A 16708-nucleotide genomic window follows, 5' to 3' on the forward strand; every position below is an offset into this window, starting at 1 on the left:
TTGGATGAATCAACATTTTAATGATCATTTTTACAGAATAGATTGTACATTTTCACAAGCTAAGAAGTTATGTGGCCAATAGGTGAAGTTGTTTTGCAAGTATAAACATTTTTTTTTATTTTTCCCCCTTTTAACAACCAAATCAATGCATATGGAAGGATATAAATATTGAATGATTTGACCCAGTGCTTCACTTTCTGGGGTCTTAAACTGCTCATTTTCCCTTGCTTGCTGCTTTCCTGCTCTCCCTACCAACACCCCCCCCCATCTCCCTAACAAACATGAACCCCCCCCACTCCAGAGGCCCGCCAGAGATTCCACCGCTACTACCAAAGTTGCCCCATGAAACCTCCAAAACTCCCCAACCCTTGACACTGCAAAAACACTGCGAATAAAACCACTTGTTTGGCTGCCCACTAAAAAAAATCTTCTCTAATTGGTTAAACAAATAATTCAGAAAGCTTTTTTTGCATTAATAATTCTCCATGCAGTATTCATATAACTTTATCCATATACAATTCTGTGCTCTGTGACGCATGGGAGAGGATAAAACAATAAATTAAGGTATTGATGAAAGAAATATAAAAAATAACTGGGTATTTACCATAAAGCAAAACGCCACGTAGGCAACAGCGAAAACTGGAACTATGGTACAATATTTCTTTAAAAAAAAAAATAGTGGGACTGCTACAGTGGGGTAAAAAAAAAGGTTTCAACTCGACCTCAAAATGTCCTTCATGAATGAATACATTAATTGTACTCCGATGAAAAATATTTAGCACAATGTCAAAAAATGCAGTTTCTTTATCTGTCACGACAGATAAATTGATAAGCCAGATTGAATTTCATATATATTTATATATATTTATATATATATTTCTCAAGAAAATACTAAATCCCAGTCACACAAACTGTGTTCTCATTAGCAACAACACTGAGATGGCTTTCCCCATCCGCATTAATTAAGCACACACATTATATTGTATAATGCCCTGTAAATGTAAATGAACAAAGTTAGGTAGCTGTGTAACATGGACCAATATACACGTTTCTTAAAAGCCACAGAAACAAAAGCAGCACAGTTTAAACAATCAAGTTTGTGTGTGATGACAATGATATTCACTGCACATGCGATGTGTATGGGGCGAAAGGGTGGTAGCTGTTCATCATAGGCAGTCAGTGATCATAAAATCATCAAATAAACTGGCTAATGTTTGCAAACTCCCCACCATTTCTTTACGTTGCATGTTAGTATGTTGGAGAAGTAATTGTTACATCAGCAATTTTCTGGATAGACACACAACAAACATACAAAAAGATAACAAATTACTTACAAGACTTACATTTCATGTTTTACACTGGAATCAGATTTCAAACGTCGTCCAGAGCTCTTTTTAAACCAATTGAGGATTTTATTATGAAGGCAATACAAAGACAAATGCCAGTTTGGCTGTAGTGTGTGATTATGTGCAATTATATCCTAAAAAAACAGAGTTCAATATGTGAATCCACGTCCAATTTCATCAGATGTGGCGTATGGTTGTAAGTTAACAGCCACAAGAACACTTTACCAGACCAATATCATTTGTCCGCTCTGGTCTTCGTAGAGAATTATAGATGTGCAAGCGGCACTAACAAAATTATTTGAAATGCACCAACATTACAGACCAATATTACGCTTTACTGAATGGAGCAATTCAATCTAACTCCTAACTTTAAAAAATAATAAAACATATCTGCAAGATAACAGCTAGTTGAGACAAGCTAAATATCACAGTTACTGGCTTCCTGGCTTCCAGGGTATTGCCTCCAGAAAGAAGCCTTGTCAAAATCAAGTGTGTGTGTGCGTGCGTGCGTGTGTGTGTGTGCGCGTGCGCGCGTTCGCGTGCATGGTTTTTGTGTACTCTGTGCCGTGAGTTAGTGATATGTATCCACTGATGTTGAGGACATGTTGCCCCTGAACATGTAGTTAGCAGCAGGAGTTTGTATTACTTTGTCAATTATAAAAGTAGAGAAAGTTAGATCAGGTCAGTTGTAAGTCTGCCAAGCATTAAGAGAGAGGAGGGATCCAATCGACCTTTGACCTTTTTCCCTCTCTGCCCATCCACAGCTTCCACCCCATTTTACCCAGTCACCTTCATCCTCATCCACATCCTCTCCCAGTGTGGATACTGTTTGATAAAATACACAGACACCACATGTAAGATTTCCCAACACTCAAAAAACTGCCTCCTTTGTACTCAGAACTTATTTTACAGCTTCCTGTCCCCTTACCCTCCAACTTCCTCCTAAAAAGTCCACATGTCCAGCAGCCATTGTGTGTTGGAATGTAGCAACGCATCAAATATTCACTTTAGCGCTAAACACTGAAGGAGCATTTCCTTCAAAACATAAAAATGAAAATAACAATAGGCAAAAAACCTAAAGAGAGAGACAATCCAGCAACACAGAGACCACTTTAGCACACAGCTTCCACTTAGCCTCTAAAACCAGAGAATTCGAGAAAATAAAAAAATAAAAAATATGTGAAGAAGTACAACGGGTGACTGGGAACAGAAAGGAATTCTGTACAAATTTGTGCCTGTCCATGAGTGAGACCGGTGCAGCTACAAGAGCTGCGGAGAAGAGAGAGCCTCCGGGGTGCAGTACCACACTGCGGCCAGCGTGAGCAGCAGAGAGCACAGGCTGGGAGGGGAGCTTTGCCAGCAGCAGTTCCTGGAGATGGTGTTCGAGGTACTCGGGTCATCAATCTGCGGATCCTGTGAACACAGCGTCATCAGCAAAATGGTGGGTGGAACTACAACAAACCCTCTAGAGGACCTCGTATTTTTTCAGAGGTTAGAGTGCACGGCAGTCAAAGAGAAACATGCTTTAACTTTAAAATAAAAATAGCTTTGCTGCTTACGCACTGTTAATCTGTAAACGCTGCTTTCAAAATAAAAATGGAAAAAAAGACTTTAGTAAACACTGTAATGAGATGGATTTTTTTTTCTGGTACGTGGAAAAGGGTCACCTATTTTATAGCTCTTTGACTTTATCTCCGGAATACTAAATGTCAGTTGATAGAATGATGTTGATTTATTATGTGGTGACATTTACTGAACTTTAAATGGCAGTAGATAAGGCCCAGACAGCAGCCTGGCAGGCCCTCAGACTGGAAGGCATCATTCTGGTGTGTACCAGAGGAAATCCCACCTGCACTCACATCCACATTATCTCACCTGTGACTCTAACAGAAAAAGAAATTCTCACATCCTTGTAATCTCACCTGTGTTTCCAACAGAGAAAAGCGCTCACATCCTTATAATCTCACCTGTATCACTACCAGTGAAACCTGCACACATTTGTCTAATCTGACCTGAGTCTAACACTGAAATCTGCTTGTATCAATGCCTTTCTCATTCACTAATCTTTATGTGTGTTATACGGGATTCCAAATGGTCTCTGAAATGTTTTTTAATTAAATAATAAAATTAGATCAGTCGCTTTATCAATGTATCTTTTGAGGAAATCTGCATGAAGCACTAGTTATACAGCCTGATGAACAGATCACTGAACCTGATCTAGACAGAAAGACGTGAGATCCTTCAGATTGATACAACCTGTGCCCTCAGGTGACTGCTAACATTAGCAAATGACCAAACTCATGATTTTATTCACAGGGTGACAAGTATGGTGTTGTTCTGTGGGATGAGTTTCCATGCTTACCACACACAGGACTGCTTCCAGCGACATGTTGGACTTCAGCTTCTGAGCCTAGAACAAACAAAGGATAGATAATGTGTTTGTGTGCTCGCATATGTGTGTGCTTCTAGGTTTTTACTGGTGTGTGGAGAGAAAGAGTGAGAGTGAGAGAGAGAGACAGACAGACAGAGTGAGAGAGAGAGAGACAGACAGACAGACAGACAGACAGCGAGCGAGTGAGAGAGAGAGAGAGAGAGAGAGAGAGAGAGAGAGAGAGAGAGAGAGACAGACAGACAGCGAGTGAGAGTGAGAGAGAGAGAGAGAGAGAGAGAAAAGCACGGCCTGATATTCCCTCTGCTCTGTGATTTGAGCTTTTTTCAGAAATAGGAGTGCAGCTGTACTGTTCAAAGCTCAGGTCTGTGTATTTCCCTGTGTAACCCAACTGTGTCAGGATGTTGGCAGACAAGGTCACTGGTAATGACTTGACATACTCTCACCGTCACTTTACTGGCAAGCTTCTCTCCTATAAATCATTTTACTTCTTATTTGCCCCAAACACAAATGACAGCTGGATAAGACACAAGCCTATCCAGTTTCAGGTGGGGATTGGCCGGGGTCTTGCCCAGCCTAATATGCTGACAGCCAACTGCACTGAATTAGGTCTTCTGGAGAATATTTTCAAAAACATTTTTCAGCGGGAAAATAAGTTGACAAGAACTTGATGTGCTTTATGTAAATAAAGGACAGGTTATGAAAATAATCCATCATTTCCTGTTTTGCGTTGACACAGTAGAAATGTAAGGATCCATCACAGCTGAAATCCCAAGCATTTTTTAAATATTGGTACTACGGGCAATTGACTTTGAGTGAGTTTACCGCGTGCAACAAAGCACTTAACCTGGGTTTCGCATTACTGGGGGTTTGTCTTTCTACATAAAACTTTAATTTTATGTTGTTTATGAGGCAGGGCATGAGTAACCTGAGCATGACCCAAGCAGTCATTTCAACTGAACTGCAAAGCACTGATGTAAAAGTGGAATCTGTGGATCCTCTTGCTCACTTAGTTATGCATTTACCTCTGCATGGCAACAGTCACCGCGTGCAGGCGCATTCAAGGTAACAAGGGACCTGAAGTAATTGTCGGCCCGTTAAGCGGGGCCCTAATTAACCGCAGCGCTGCGGTGTACTGAACGCTGCTTTAGAGACCGCCCGCCATCTCCAGCGCTCCACGCAGAAGCTGCGTGCCGTCCGCCGCGTGACTCAAGCGCTTTGTTTCTCCGCCTGGTTTTTTTGTGTTTCTGAGCATTCTGCAGCCCGCATATTCCAGGAACATTGTTTCCTGTTCTTTTGATAGGTCCGGCAAACGATCTTTCTGGCAGCGCAATGGCTGACGACCCTGCATCACCCTGCTGTAGCACAGGGGCCCGTGGCTCTGGCTTACAACTCACAAACCTTTCAGCTCTTTTACTATTCACAATGTCTATGGTATTAAATATGGATATTTCCTGTTCAAGGGTGTGTGGGACGTGGTGTGGTGAGGTGGGTGTTTAATTGAGTGGTTGGGAGGGGGGGGGGGTGTAACAAACAGTGTAGTGAACAGGTGAGCCTGTGTGTGAAAACCGGGAGGAGATGGGGTGGGGAGGTACAGTGACAAGGGGTGTGAGTGCTAGGAAGTGTGTGTGTGGGGTTGGGGGGTGTTGGCAGGGGGGCTGGTTTGACAGAGTGATAAATTATCCTCCACTGTGTTTGTAGTCTGCTTGCTTTTCCCCACAGACAGAGAGAGGAGACAGGCAGCATGATAAAGTGATTCCACAGTGAGTTTAGAACATTATAAACTCGCCACAAAATGAAAAGGAGGAGAGAAGCATTTCTGTGGAATAAGTTTCCAAAAAAAAACATGATTCATCCTGAGCCAGGAGGTCCTTCTCTTACAGAAAAACGGCCAGGTAATAAATCACATTATTACTATTAAGCCAATGTGATGAATAGTTGTGTTAGGCTTATGGATAGCATCGGTGGTACAATCAGATTCCTTTAATGTGAGACAAAACAGCATTTATATAATTGTTTTCTTGGTGGGTGGAAAATGTATTTTTGGTGGACCCTCTATTATCAGCTCAGTGCTGCATGAATGGTCTTTGCTCAGTGTGCTGTGTGTGTCCTCTACATGGCATGTTTGGATCAGTGTGCCCGCAAGTGTGTGTACATGAGTACGCAAAAATATGTGTGACTGTGAGTGTGTGGGTGTGTGTGTGTTTGTGTGCACATGAGGGAGTGAGCTGAATGAGGCTCAGTGACAGAACCGTCATTGTTCTCAAGGACTAATTACCTGTGTAATTATGTAAACCTGCTGCTGTACAGATGTGTCTCTGTTACTGTATAAACGGTGTCCGCGCTAAGTCACAATACTTCATAGTAGAGTGACTTGAGCTAGTGCTCTTCACAGTAGAGTGACTTGAGCTAGTGCTCTTCACAGTAGAGTGACTTGAGCTAGTGCTCTTCATAGTACAGTTGCTTGAGCTAGTGCACTTCACAGTAGAGTGATTTGAGCTAGTGCTCTTCACAGTAGAGTGACTTGTGCTGGTGCTCTTCACAGTAGAGTGACTTGAGCTAGTGCTCTTCACAGTAGAGTGACTTGTGCTAGTGCTCTTCACAGTAGAGTGACTTGAGCTGGTGCTCTTCACAGTAGAGTGACTTCAGCTAGTGCACTTCACAGTGGAGTGACTTGGCAAGTGCACTACAGAGTATAAAAAGCTGAAGCATTCTCTCTCAAAAAAGTTGCTACTGACATTGAGAGCAAATACTTTTCTTCCATTGTTGTGGTCTGAAAAGCAAATCACTTATATAATGAACAGGACTGATGCCAAAGTCCCTTCCAGAAATAATTATGAGAAAAAGTTATTTTTTCCAGTTCAAGGTAGGCCTATGATTAAATATAATTAGCAGAATCGATATCAGAGGATCGGTCCTTTCTTCTCATTTCCAGTATTGGTGTGTCTTTGTCATCAGTTTTCCAGGAGTAGTGTGTTGCAAACAGAAGGGAATGATGAAAGACGACAGGACAGCTCATCAAGCGACCATGTCCATGGGCCGTCTCATTAGGGAAAGGCCCAGAATGCCAGCCGCATTCTCCTGGCATTACCATGAGGGCTAATAGCGAAGCATATGGTCATTAACTTCATTCTGTCCAGCAACTTAGAGTGCTAACAGATCTGATGCACATCGCCTGAACTGCAGGCCGATCATACGTGTGCGTGCCAGTGTGAGTTTCCATGGACATCAACGGAGGTGTGTGCATGCGTGCATGTGATAGAAACCTTTACATGCCGAGCATATAAAAAATATATATCGCCGAAGATGTTGAGTAATTCATCAAAAGTTCTACATGCAGTGTTTCTGTATAATGTAGGCTTTGACTTGGAGTTAAATATCCATTAAAATAGAACTTGGAATAATTTTTCACAAATCAGTCGTTCCAGAGAACAGATAAAGATGGTAAATAATGCAGGCACAGGCCATTTGCTAATCTGAATTAAGCAATACATTAAAACCATGGACTGAGTATGTGTGGATGCACATAATACACTGATGGTGGCCATAAAGGTATACATACTTTTACTGTGGAATGAAGGACACAAAGTATATTGAAAGCAGGTGGTCCCACAGTTAAACTGAACTACTAACACCTCAAATTTTCTGTCAGCGGTTTTTTCAAACGGATTGGCACAACCTCGCAGCTCCCTGTTTAACACACAGTATACACTGCGGACCCGCCGAGCTGTCCAGTGTTTCTAATGAAAATCAATCTGCGCAGTCTATCATATTTGCATTTAAATACAATACAAACCGAAGCTCACCGGGTGGTTATTGACTAGTGGCTTCCTGGGAGCAGGTTTCCCTGACAACGGGTATGATAATGACTGCTGCTCTGGGCCCTGATGTTGGCACTCAGCTCTGTGTACAGGTCTGAAGGTTACTCACTTCTCCGCTGCGTCAAACCACATTTACCAAACTATATCCAGTCACATAGTATTGAAGAAGCTCTCAAAAACACCCAGAGAAGGGCAACAAGAGTACTTCTTGATATCAGACATTAAGATAGGAAATATTGCATAAGGGACTCACTCTAGGCCCAGAAAAGAAGGTATCCATGTTTTTCTGTTCTGTTATTTATGCTATGTGTCTGTGATTCTGATATTTTCTTGTTTGTATGAACAACTAGATGTGTGAATCAGACATTTTAGCAAACATGAGACAACAGACTGTTATGTATGCAAGTGAACGTGTGAATCTGAGGTTCGGTTGTCTGTTAGCAAGATTTCAGTGTGCAAGATTCCAACCTTCTGTTTAAACCTGCTGTTTGTACAAGCAAGCATGTTATAATGTTCTGTATGAGCAGCTGTACATGGTTATCTGACATTCAGTTGTTTTAATGAACGGGTGAATATGTTATTCTGGTATTATGATGTAGACCTTGACTGATGTTCTTTTGACTGTAGGAGTGTGTATACTCAGCTGTAGACCTGTGGGACAGAAGTGTATTCTAAAAGAGGTCAGGTTTGTCCTTGATCTGACCTCCTGCATACTCCTTTCCCAGCTGCTCTGACAAACACACACACACTCACATATGCAAATACACTCCTGTTCACACACGTACACATGTATACACGCACATACACACGTATATACAGTACACACGCATGTACACATTTAGACATAAACCCCCACACACACACACTTTCTGTTTACCAGCTGTCACTCAGCAGTGTCTGGCTCTCTATTTTTGGACCCAATAGCAGCAGCAGGCCTGCGGTCTGCGTAATGGCCATGATAATGAGATGGTTGGTGGAGTAACAACATCCTGGGTGTGGTAGTGATAATATTGGATGAGGTAGTAGGTGGGGTAGGGAGAGAATGAGCGTGGTAGTGTGTGAGGTAGTGGCCATAGTGGACGTGGTTCTCACCTGTAGACTCCCACAGAAGTGGTAGACCGAGCCGTCGGCTGCGTTGAGGGGGTTGTTCTGGGCATCCAGTGTGTTGGGAGACCTGTCCCTGCCTTTGTGGGGCGGGGCGGAGGTGAAGGCGCTGGTCAGGACAGGGGGTGCCGGCTGCCAGACTCCCACATCCGTGCCGTTGCCGAAAGCCTGGATGGCATTACCTGCAGCACAGAGAAGAGAGGAACACCTTATTCACGCAGAGCGTGGAGACGGGGAGAGCCCGGGACTGAGTGAATGTAAGAAGAGAGAGAGGGAAAGAGAGAAATGCAGTACCGTTTAGAAATTAAAATAAAGAAAATTTTCAAAATGAAAAACATAATTTCCATTTTCCGCTAATGGGTAATTTCAGCCAAAAAAATAATAATAATTAAATAAAAAAAATAAAAAAAACTTTCATCATGCTGTCAGAAGACAACTGGGAAAATTATCTAATTGCTTGAAAATAAAACACAATTTTATTTTGGCTGTGGGATATGAATAGCTTAGCAGGCAATAACCGTAAAGCTGAGTTGATGGTGTGGCTGTTTACAGGGTCTCGTAATGGGTGCACAGAGTACCTGCAGTGGATCAGGGGATCCAAAGATAGATGGCCCCTTCAGTGTGCTCCACTCAGAGAATAATTACCCCTTTTCTCCCTGGGTCATTGAACCCGTTTAAAATACAGAAAGCGCAGATGAAAGAGTGAAATTTGCATGGATAAATTTTTTTTTTTACCAGTCAGCTGAATTTGCCCAAGAAAGATTTAGAGCTCATATTAATTTTTAAAAAAAAAACATACGTCCCACTCTCCCAGCACAGGAATAATCCATGGATGAGTTTATCCTATATCAAGATTCATTTTCTGCTGGTATCAAAAGAAAGAAAAATGTCTGGGATGTCAATTGTATTTTTGTGACAGTCAAATGATTTCATTGTAACTTTGACTAGAGCAACTAGTAGGCAGTTACCCACTGTGTAAAACCCTATATTTTCCCTCCCACATAGACTGACAGAGACCGTACCTTCACTAACACTCTTTAAGGGGTGCGGGAGGGCAGGATGGGGGAGAGGGGCAGGACTCGCCTACATCTGCCCCTCCTCCAGAAATGCAGATGTGAACACGGAGACAGCGGAGCACTAGACATGCTGCAGAGGGACAGCTGACCTGGCTGAGTCTATTCTAACATGTCACGTATGCGCACGTAACATGCCCATATTTCAGCTTTATTCATCGCCTTAGTAACAGGCTGCTTGCTCTGCCGTTTGCTCATAAATAGCACCTGATCAATGTGAGCGTGCCACTCGCGAGTGCAAGGCTCATGGGCTTTCACAGGCGTGTAATGCCTGTCTGCTTCACAGACACAATGTAATTTAATGCAACGCATCTGAGAGCAAATACGCTGTCTCTGCTCTTGCTCGCTGTTTATTTGTGGGAAAATATGACTGCTTTGACCTTGATGATCAGCAAAGACTAATTTAGTACGTATAAAATATGCGTTCCAGTGTTCACTGCAGCCAACATGTTGATGTTTTAGCTGTAGCATACCAACACCTTCCATTAAATCCACAAATGTAGGTAAACTAATGTAAATCAGGTGGCAACAGTCAATGGGTTGGCTGCATAATTAACATCCACATTGAGAGCTGTGGTCAGGGGTTCATTACACGCATGCACACACACACATAGACATGACTGACATACAGACCATCAGAACATCCATTAATACTGTTCATAGTTTGTTAAAAGTTCAAATATCAACTTTAAATATACAAACTGAAATAGAAATGTTAGTTGGAACACCTAGAGATGGAAGTGGACTGCAGGAAGCTCATTTTGATATTCTCATGGAAACGAACATTGAGCAGCGGTGCTTTCCTGTGGCACCCCAGGGCTCCTGAGCGAGGACATGCAGGTGGGATAAGTGGGCCATTAGCCAAGCTCCAGGTGAACGCACAGGTAACAATGAGGGTGTGGCCCCCTGCCACAGTAATGCAGTCGGTCGGGCCAGCCCAAAGCCCTAATAGAAGGCTGTTCTCCATTCTGTCACAGCTGCATGTTCCTCTTGACATGGGGCTCGACATTCTTTCTTCTTCCTCAATAGCAGTAATTACATCGACAGTCACCCCAGTGGAGGTCCTTAATAATTGAAAGAATGGGAAAAATACTTTGTACCTGTTAACCCAAAGTTTCATACTTCGCTTTGTGCTATAAAAATGCCATATAATGACATTTCATTTTAAATTATGACATGTTTCCATAGAAATGTAAGTCTGGCCATCTTTAAATCTGTGCCCAGTAATGTGCAGGTAATAGAGGGGTGCTTTACTGGCTGCTAGAAATTGTGATTGAGCATGGACTGTGTGTGACCCTGGATCCAATCTGACTATGATCTCATGCTGATTCATTTTTGGCCAGGTCTCCTTTGAAAAAAAAAAATTGTCTTTTAAATAAAGATAAACACATAAATAAAAAAAATATCCTTGGGGTTGCTGGGTGGCTCACGCTGTCAAGGCACTGTTTCAGTGCATGGATGGGCCCCACGGACTGGTACTGTAAGACACTGTTCTAGTGAGACGTGAGCTCCATGGTCTGGTATCTGTTAAGGCTCTGTTCTAGTGAATGGTGAGCTCCATGGTCTGGTATCTGTTAAGATGCAGTGCTAGTGAATGGTGCGGCTCCATGGTCTGGTATCTGTTAAGGCCCTGTTTTTGTGAATGGTGCGGCTCCATGGTTTGGTATCTGTTATTACACTGTTCTAGTGAATGGTGGGCTCTATGGTCTGGTATCTGTTATGGCTCTGTTCTAGTGAATGGTGGGCTCCATGGTCTGGTATCTGTTATGGCTCTGTTCTAGTGAATGGTGGGCTCTATGGTCTGGTATCTGTTATGGCTCTGTTCTAGTGAATGGTGCGGCTCCATGGTCTGGTATCTGTTAAGGCCCTGTTTTTGTGAATGGTGCGGCTCCATGGTTTGGTATCTGTTATTACACTGTTCTAGTGAATGGTGGGCTCTATGGTCTGGTATCTGTTATGGCTCTGTTCTAGTGAATGGTGGGCTCCATGGTCTGGTATCTGTTATGGCTCTGTTCTAGTGAATGGTGGGCTCTATGGTCTGGTATCTGTTATGGCTCTGTTCTAGTGAATGGTGGGCTCCATGGTCTGGTATCTGTTATGGCTCTGTTCTAGTGAATGGTGGGCTCTATGGTCTGGTATCTGTTATGGCTCTGTTCTAGTGAATGGTGCGGCTCCATGGTCTGGTATCTGTTAAGGCCCTGTTTTTGTGAATGGTGCGGCTCCATGGTTTGGTATCTGTTATTACACTGTTCTAGTGAATGGTGGGCTCTATGGTCTGGTATCTGTTATGGCTCTGTTCTAGTGAATGGTGGGCTCCATGGTCTGGTATCTGTTATGGCTCTGTTCTAGTGAATGGTGGGCTCTATGGTCTGGTATCTGTTATGGCTCTGTTCTAGTGAATGGTGGGCTCCATGGTCTGGTATCTGTTATGGCTCTGTTCTAGTGAATGGTGGGCTCCATGGTCTGGTATTGAATCCGGACTGTGCCAGTGCTGACTGCAGTCAGCAGCCTCGCAGGATGATGCACAGTTGGCTCTGGGGTCCCCCAGGGATGGGAGGGTTTCAGTTAGCCAGGATGGCAGAGCCTCATAAATATAAACGGGGATGATAATATCATTTCTCATGATAATTGAACTGTTGGTGCATGTTTATGAGCAGATTAAAGGCGACTGAGCTGTCCTGTCATCCAGGTAGCTACCCTCAATTCTATCACTGAATCTGAAGAACAGGGTTGCCCCAGGGCACCAGCCTGCTGTGCTTGAACCGCTGCCGCCACCAACACCAGTAATCACCAGGAGCTGACTACTGGAGGCTGGGAGTTGGCATGGATGCTGAAGGGGGTGGGGGTGGGGCGGCACTTGCTTCTTCATCCTAATCATCATCATTTTTTCTATACAGATAAATGCAATGTGAACGTTTGATATTCTTGTTCGTATCTGAGTATGTTGATTAAAGGTTGTAAGAATAGTATATAAAATATTGACCATTTTCAGTTGTACTCAACACAATATGTGTAAATTTGAGCTAAGCCAGATTTCCCAGCTCTGTACCCCCAAAAGCAGGAAGCTCAGTATACATGGAGAAGGTATCTCTTCCTCTCCCCAGGCACAATACCCAGAATGCACTGGGGCTTGCTCTGAATTCAAGGATTAACAGGGAGCCGGAATGCCTTTCATTCAATATGAGTAGCTACCAATTTTTAGGAGTGTTAATGCTAAGAACCCTGGGTATTCTCTGTATTTCTTGTGCATTGCAAGTTCTACAATAGGAAGCCACTGTCAAATCACTGTTGTTATTACTTTTGTGTTTTAAAAAAAAATGTATTTACTAGCGGTTGTGGTGGTTTTGAGCTCTCTGATCACAAAGAGCATGTCGCGCTAGGTACTTGCCCTCTTCAGTGAATTATGAATATCTGGAAAAGGATCGTGAAGCTTTAGGCTTGGGGTGGGCTTGTTCTGGTTCTGATTGGCAGGGGGCTATGGGAGCAAGGGTCTTTTTTTTTTTTTTTTTCCCTGAGACGCACGAGCGCTGACAGGTCAGGGAACGAGGCCTCTGATATGTCAGCGCTCGTTAGCGTGCGGAGGGGTCCTAACGAGAGCAGACGGGCTGAGGAATCCAGGGCACAGAGCTGCCCATCTCCTCGCCCGATTTCTCCGCCTCGACACCCCCTCCCCCACCGCCCCCCCCCCCAGGAGAGACAGCATCAGTTTAACCACATTTAACCTGGCGGGGTGCGGCCTCCCTCATTTGTGCCCAGAGCCTGAAGTCCAAAGTGCGCGCATCACCCATCTGTCTTTACTCAGCGCTCGCAGTTTATCCTCTCCTCTCCTCTCTTCCCATCTTCCTTTCTTTACCAGAATGCAGCTGCAGCATAGTGAAGATCCCACAGCGATCCAAGCTGCCTCCACCGCTCTTCAAGGTGACACCGGCTCCCCTCATTGGCACGTAAATCGCTTTCCAAAGTTAACAATCCCACTGTTTCCCAACACACGCCTTCCCTCAGACTCGGTTTTGAATAGAAAGAAAGAAAAAGGAAAGTACATTGTCTCCTGCTTCTTTTGTGAAGATGGACTGTGCTGAATTATTAAAAAGCTGTTAATAATCACTCAAGGTTTAATTTTAAAAAGTCTAAGAAAGAATCTGACCTGAAAGACAAAGAATTTATTTTCCCCTCGTTATCATTGAGAAGAGGGCAGGGAAACTAAGTCTGTGGCTTCAAAACCCTTTTTTAGTCTTATCTGTGTTCTGTGATTCACGGTCTAAATGAGCAGAGTGATGTCAGGGGGTGTTGGTCATATATTGGGTGCGTGTACTCTGTGTGCGGGGGTGCCATAGTTGGTAGTTTGTTGTGGGCAGTGTTAGTGGGTGTGTGTGGACACGTGTGTTGGTGCACGTGTGTGTTTGTGTGTGTGTTGGGGGAGGGGGGTGTGTGTGCGTGTGTGTGAGTGTGAGTGCGTGTGCGTGTGTGTGTGTGCACGCACGTGGGGGGATTACAGTACTTACGTAGGCAGGTGTTGTCAGTGAAGAACTTGGTGAAAGTATCGCACTCCTCCTTGCTGTTTCCACTGTTGCTGCAGTCGCAGTAGGGGGACACGCTGATGTGGGGGAAACGCAGGTAGTTTGGGGTCATCACTGTTCCTGTGGGCCAGAGAGGATACGGGACCTTTAAACCTGCTCTATTCGTCTGAACATCTGATCTCTCTTTACAAAAGCATGTCTAACAAGTATGTCCCCTTGTACAAGTACAAGTTAATACTTTCAGTTCGATGGGTGTATTCGGTTCTCCATTGAAGTTGACTTTCAGACTGTGAACTTGAGTGAACATTTGTGGCGAACAGCGAAAAAAAAAAAAGTCTGGATATATTTCGGAAAGTTAGGTAACATTAGCTGTCCTTGTCTTTCTGCCTGTTTTCTCACCAATATATATCTGGAATCTCTTCTTCTGTACGCCTGGTATTTCTGCCTGTACACATGGTTTCTCTCTGGCTGCTTTCCTTGCTTTACATCAGATTTCTCTCTCTGTACATATGGCCTAACTGTCTGTTCACCTGGTCTCCCATTATGCACCTGTTCCTTCAATCTGTGAACAGGTTTCCCTCCCTGTAGACAAGACTTCTCTCAGTGCCCATAGTTTCTCTCTTTACGAGTGGTTTCTGCCTGTAAAGCTTTACTGACAACACCCGTCTCACCTGCAGGGGGTCAGCGTACCAATGAAAAGAGTTCCGTCAGGTTTTGATATGAGAACCTCTTTGGAAAGTAAAGGAAAATGCTGGCAATGTTTCCAGAGGGAGCTGTTCTGTGGCTGAGGAAAGTAAACAGTTGAAAAGCGAAGGGATTCTGAGGCCAGCTCTCTCTGGAATGCAGCAGGAACTGGAGGACCAGGAGACCCATCCATAAAGGGGGAGAGCACTGAGAAGGTAAGAGAACAGAAACCCCCCCCCCCCACCACTCTTCCCAAAATGCCCTGCTCTCTTTTATATGCTGTGTGCCCACAGAATGTAACGCATCTGAATCTGTATTTCAGCATACACTCTCCAGCCACTGATTCCCATATACGTGGCAGTTTGGGAGACAAAAAACAGCAATACTGGTATGGGTGAGTTTCACTAACTATTTTAGGAACAGTACAGTTGATATTGGTGCATACCAGTATGACTGATACTGGCGTAATTCAGAAGTGAACAACATCAGTGAGACACATTACTTGTGAAACAGTATGAGTTATATCACTGCAGACCTGCCAACCTTAGGAAAACATTTTGAGTACCACAATAGTCAGTGTAACGCTTAGTTCACATGCTTTCGCACCACTTCGCTTTGCACGCACACACAAGCCTTTCTTCATAATTCTAGTTTTGACTGTTGAAGTGATCAGGCAAAATTGTATAATTTGACCTGATTCTAAAATATCACTTGCACTGCACTGGGCTATATTATGATACACTTGCAAGTCAAAAGTTTGATTACGCCTGCTTAAAACAATTTTTTCATGATTAATATTTAATTATATGATATGTGTGCTTATACAAACTGATAACCATCAGTTAAGTGAATTGCATTCAATTATTTAATAAAAATGGAAATAATTTATTTTGTATATTGTAACGTTTTCATTTTCAAGTATTTACAGAAAAGTAAAAAAAAAAAACGTGTTGCGATGTAAAACACTGTCAATTATGAATAAAACCAAGTTTCTGTTCATGATTTCCATTTTTATTTAATAATTAAATAATTTAATCAGCTTATATAGGCACACATCATATAGGCCTAATGAAAAAAAAAGTATTCAATTGAAAAATTATCTAGGAATGTAGGCCTTTGTAACTAGAGGTTTAGCTAAATTATTACCTGAAGCTCCTTGGTGGCTAATGTGAAAATCATAATTGCACAATGTGCAAAACGGACGTTTTGAGGGGCGGAGGCACGGCCATTGCTCCTGATATTTTGCGAGGAACTTCTGGGGGGCATGGACTCGCTTCTTTTTAGTAGGTCTGCTGCTCTCTCTCTCTCCTTGTTAGTATCCTCGTCATCTGACGTCATGATTATATTCTAACTGCAAGACTGGTCGGGTGACTGGCTGCAATAATAGGAATTATTTGCTACGTTAGCAGTCTATAGTCAGCTTTGCAATGGTCACTTTGCTCCAACAGAGCGTGCGCGATTCAAAGTTTGAACAGGGAGTCTCCGTAGCGTTTGAGGTGCTGCAACTAAATTACTCCATCAGTTATTTGCCTTCTAACGAGGCTAAATCGTATGCGAGCTACTACTACGGCTAACTATATACACAAATTTATCTCATTAGGATATACCCCTTGAAATGCATCATCTCGTAAAGTTACCGAACATGTTTTAACGTTTTATATGTTAACATTACGGTCACATTTTTGCGTAGTTTCAGCTGCCATTTCGTAGCTGCATATTTTGACCAAGGTGGTCACCATTTGCGTGGTTGGTGCACAAAATGCGTGCAGGTTGG

The 16708-nt window shown here is 43.2% G+C and overlaps 1 protein-coding gene and 1 long non-coding RNA gene across 9 annotated transcripts in view; one reads left to right on the top strand and one right to left on the bottom strand.

Moving 5' to 3' along the window:
- LOC118218132 (GDNF family receptor alpha-1-like) overlaps positions 1–16708 on the bottom strand; it is a 73131-nt gene continuing 56423 nt past the window's right edge. The window contains exons 6-9 of the mRNA XM_035400556.1: positions 14236–14370; positions 8649–8842; positions 3709–3756; positions 1–2759 (exon numbers count right to left, since the gene is read on the bottom strand). Of these exons, the coding sequence (XP_035256447.1) occupies positions 2607–2759; positions 3709–3756; positions 8649–8842; positions 14236–14370 (530 nt within the window). The 3' untranslated portion in view covers positions 1–2606. The remainder of the gene's footprint in view (positions 2760–3708; positions 3757–8648; positions 8843–14235; positions 14371–16708) is intronic.
- LOC118218133 overlaps positions 7659–16708 on the top strand; it is a 51345-nt gene continuing 42295 nt past the window's right edge. For 4 of the 8 annotated variants that reach the window (XR_004763370.1, XR_004763373.1, XR_004763372.1 and 1 more), the window contains exons 1-5: positions 7663–7828; positions 13590–13651; positions 14310–14456; positions 14928–15149; positions 15257–15322. This is a non-coding gene — a long non-coding RNA (uncharacterized LOC118218133). Of the gene's footprint in view, positions 7829–13589; positions 13652–14309; positions 14457–14927; positions 15150–15256; positions 15323–16708 lie in introns of all 8 variants that reach the window. The other 4 variants (XR_004763367.1, XR_004763369.1, XR_004763371.1 and 1 more) reach the window with 4 other exon arrangements.

The sequence above is a fragment of the Anguilla anguilla genome, chromosome 18 (genome assembly GCF_013347855.1).
Source record: "Anguilla anguilla isolate fAngAng1 chromosome 18, fAngAng1.pri, whole genome shotgun sequence".
Classification (NCBI taxonomy): Eukaryota; Metazoa; Chordata; class Actinopteri; order Anguilliformes; family Anguillidae; genus Anguilla; species Anguilla anguilla.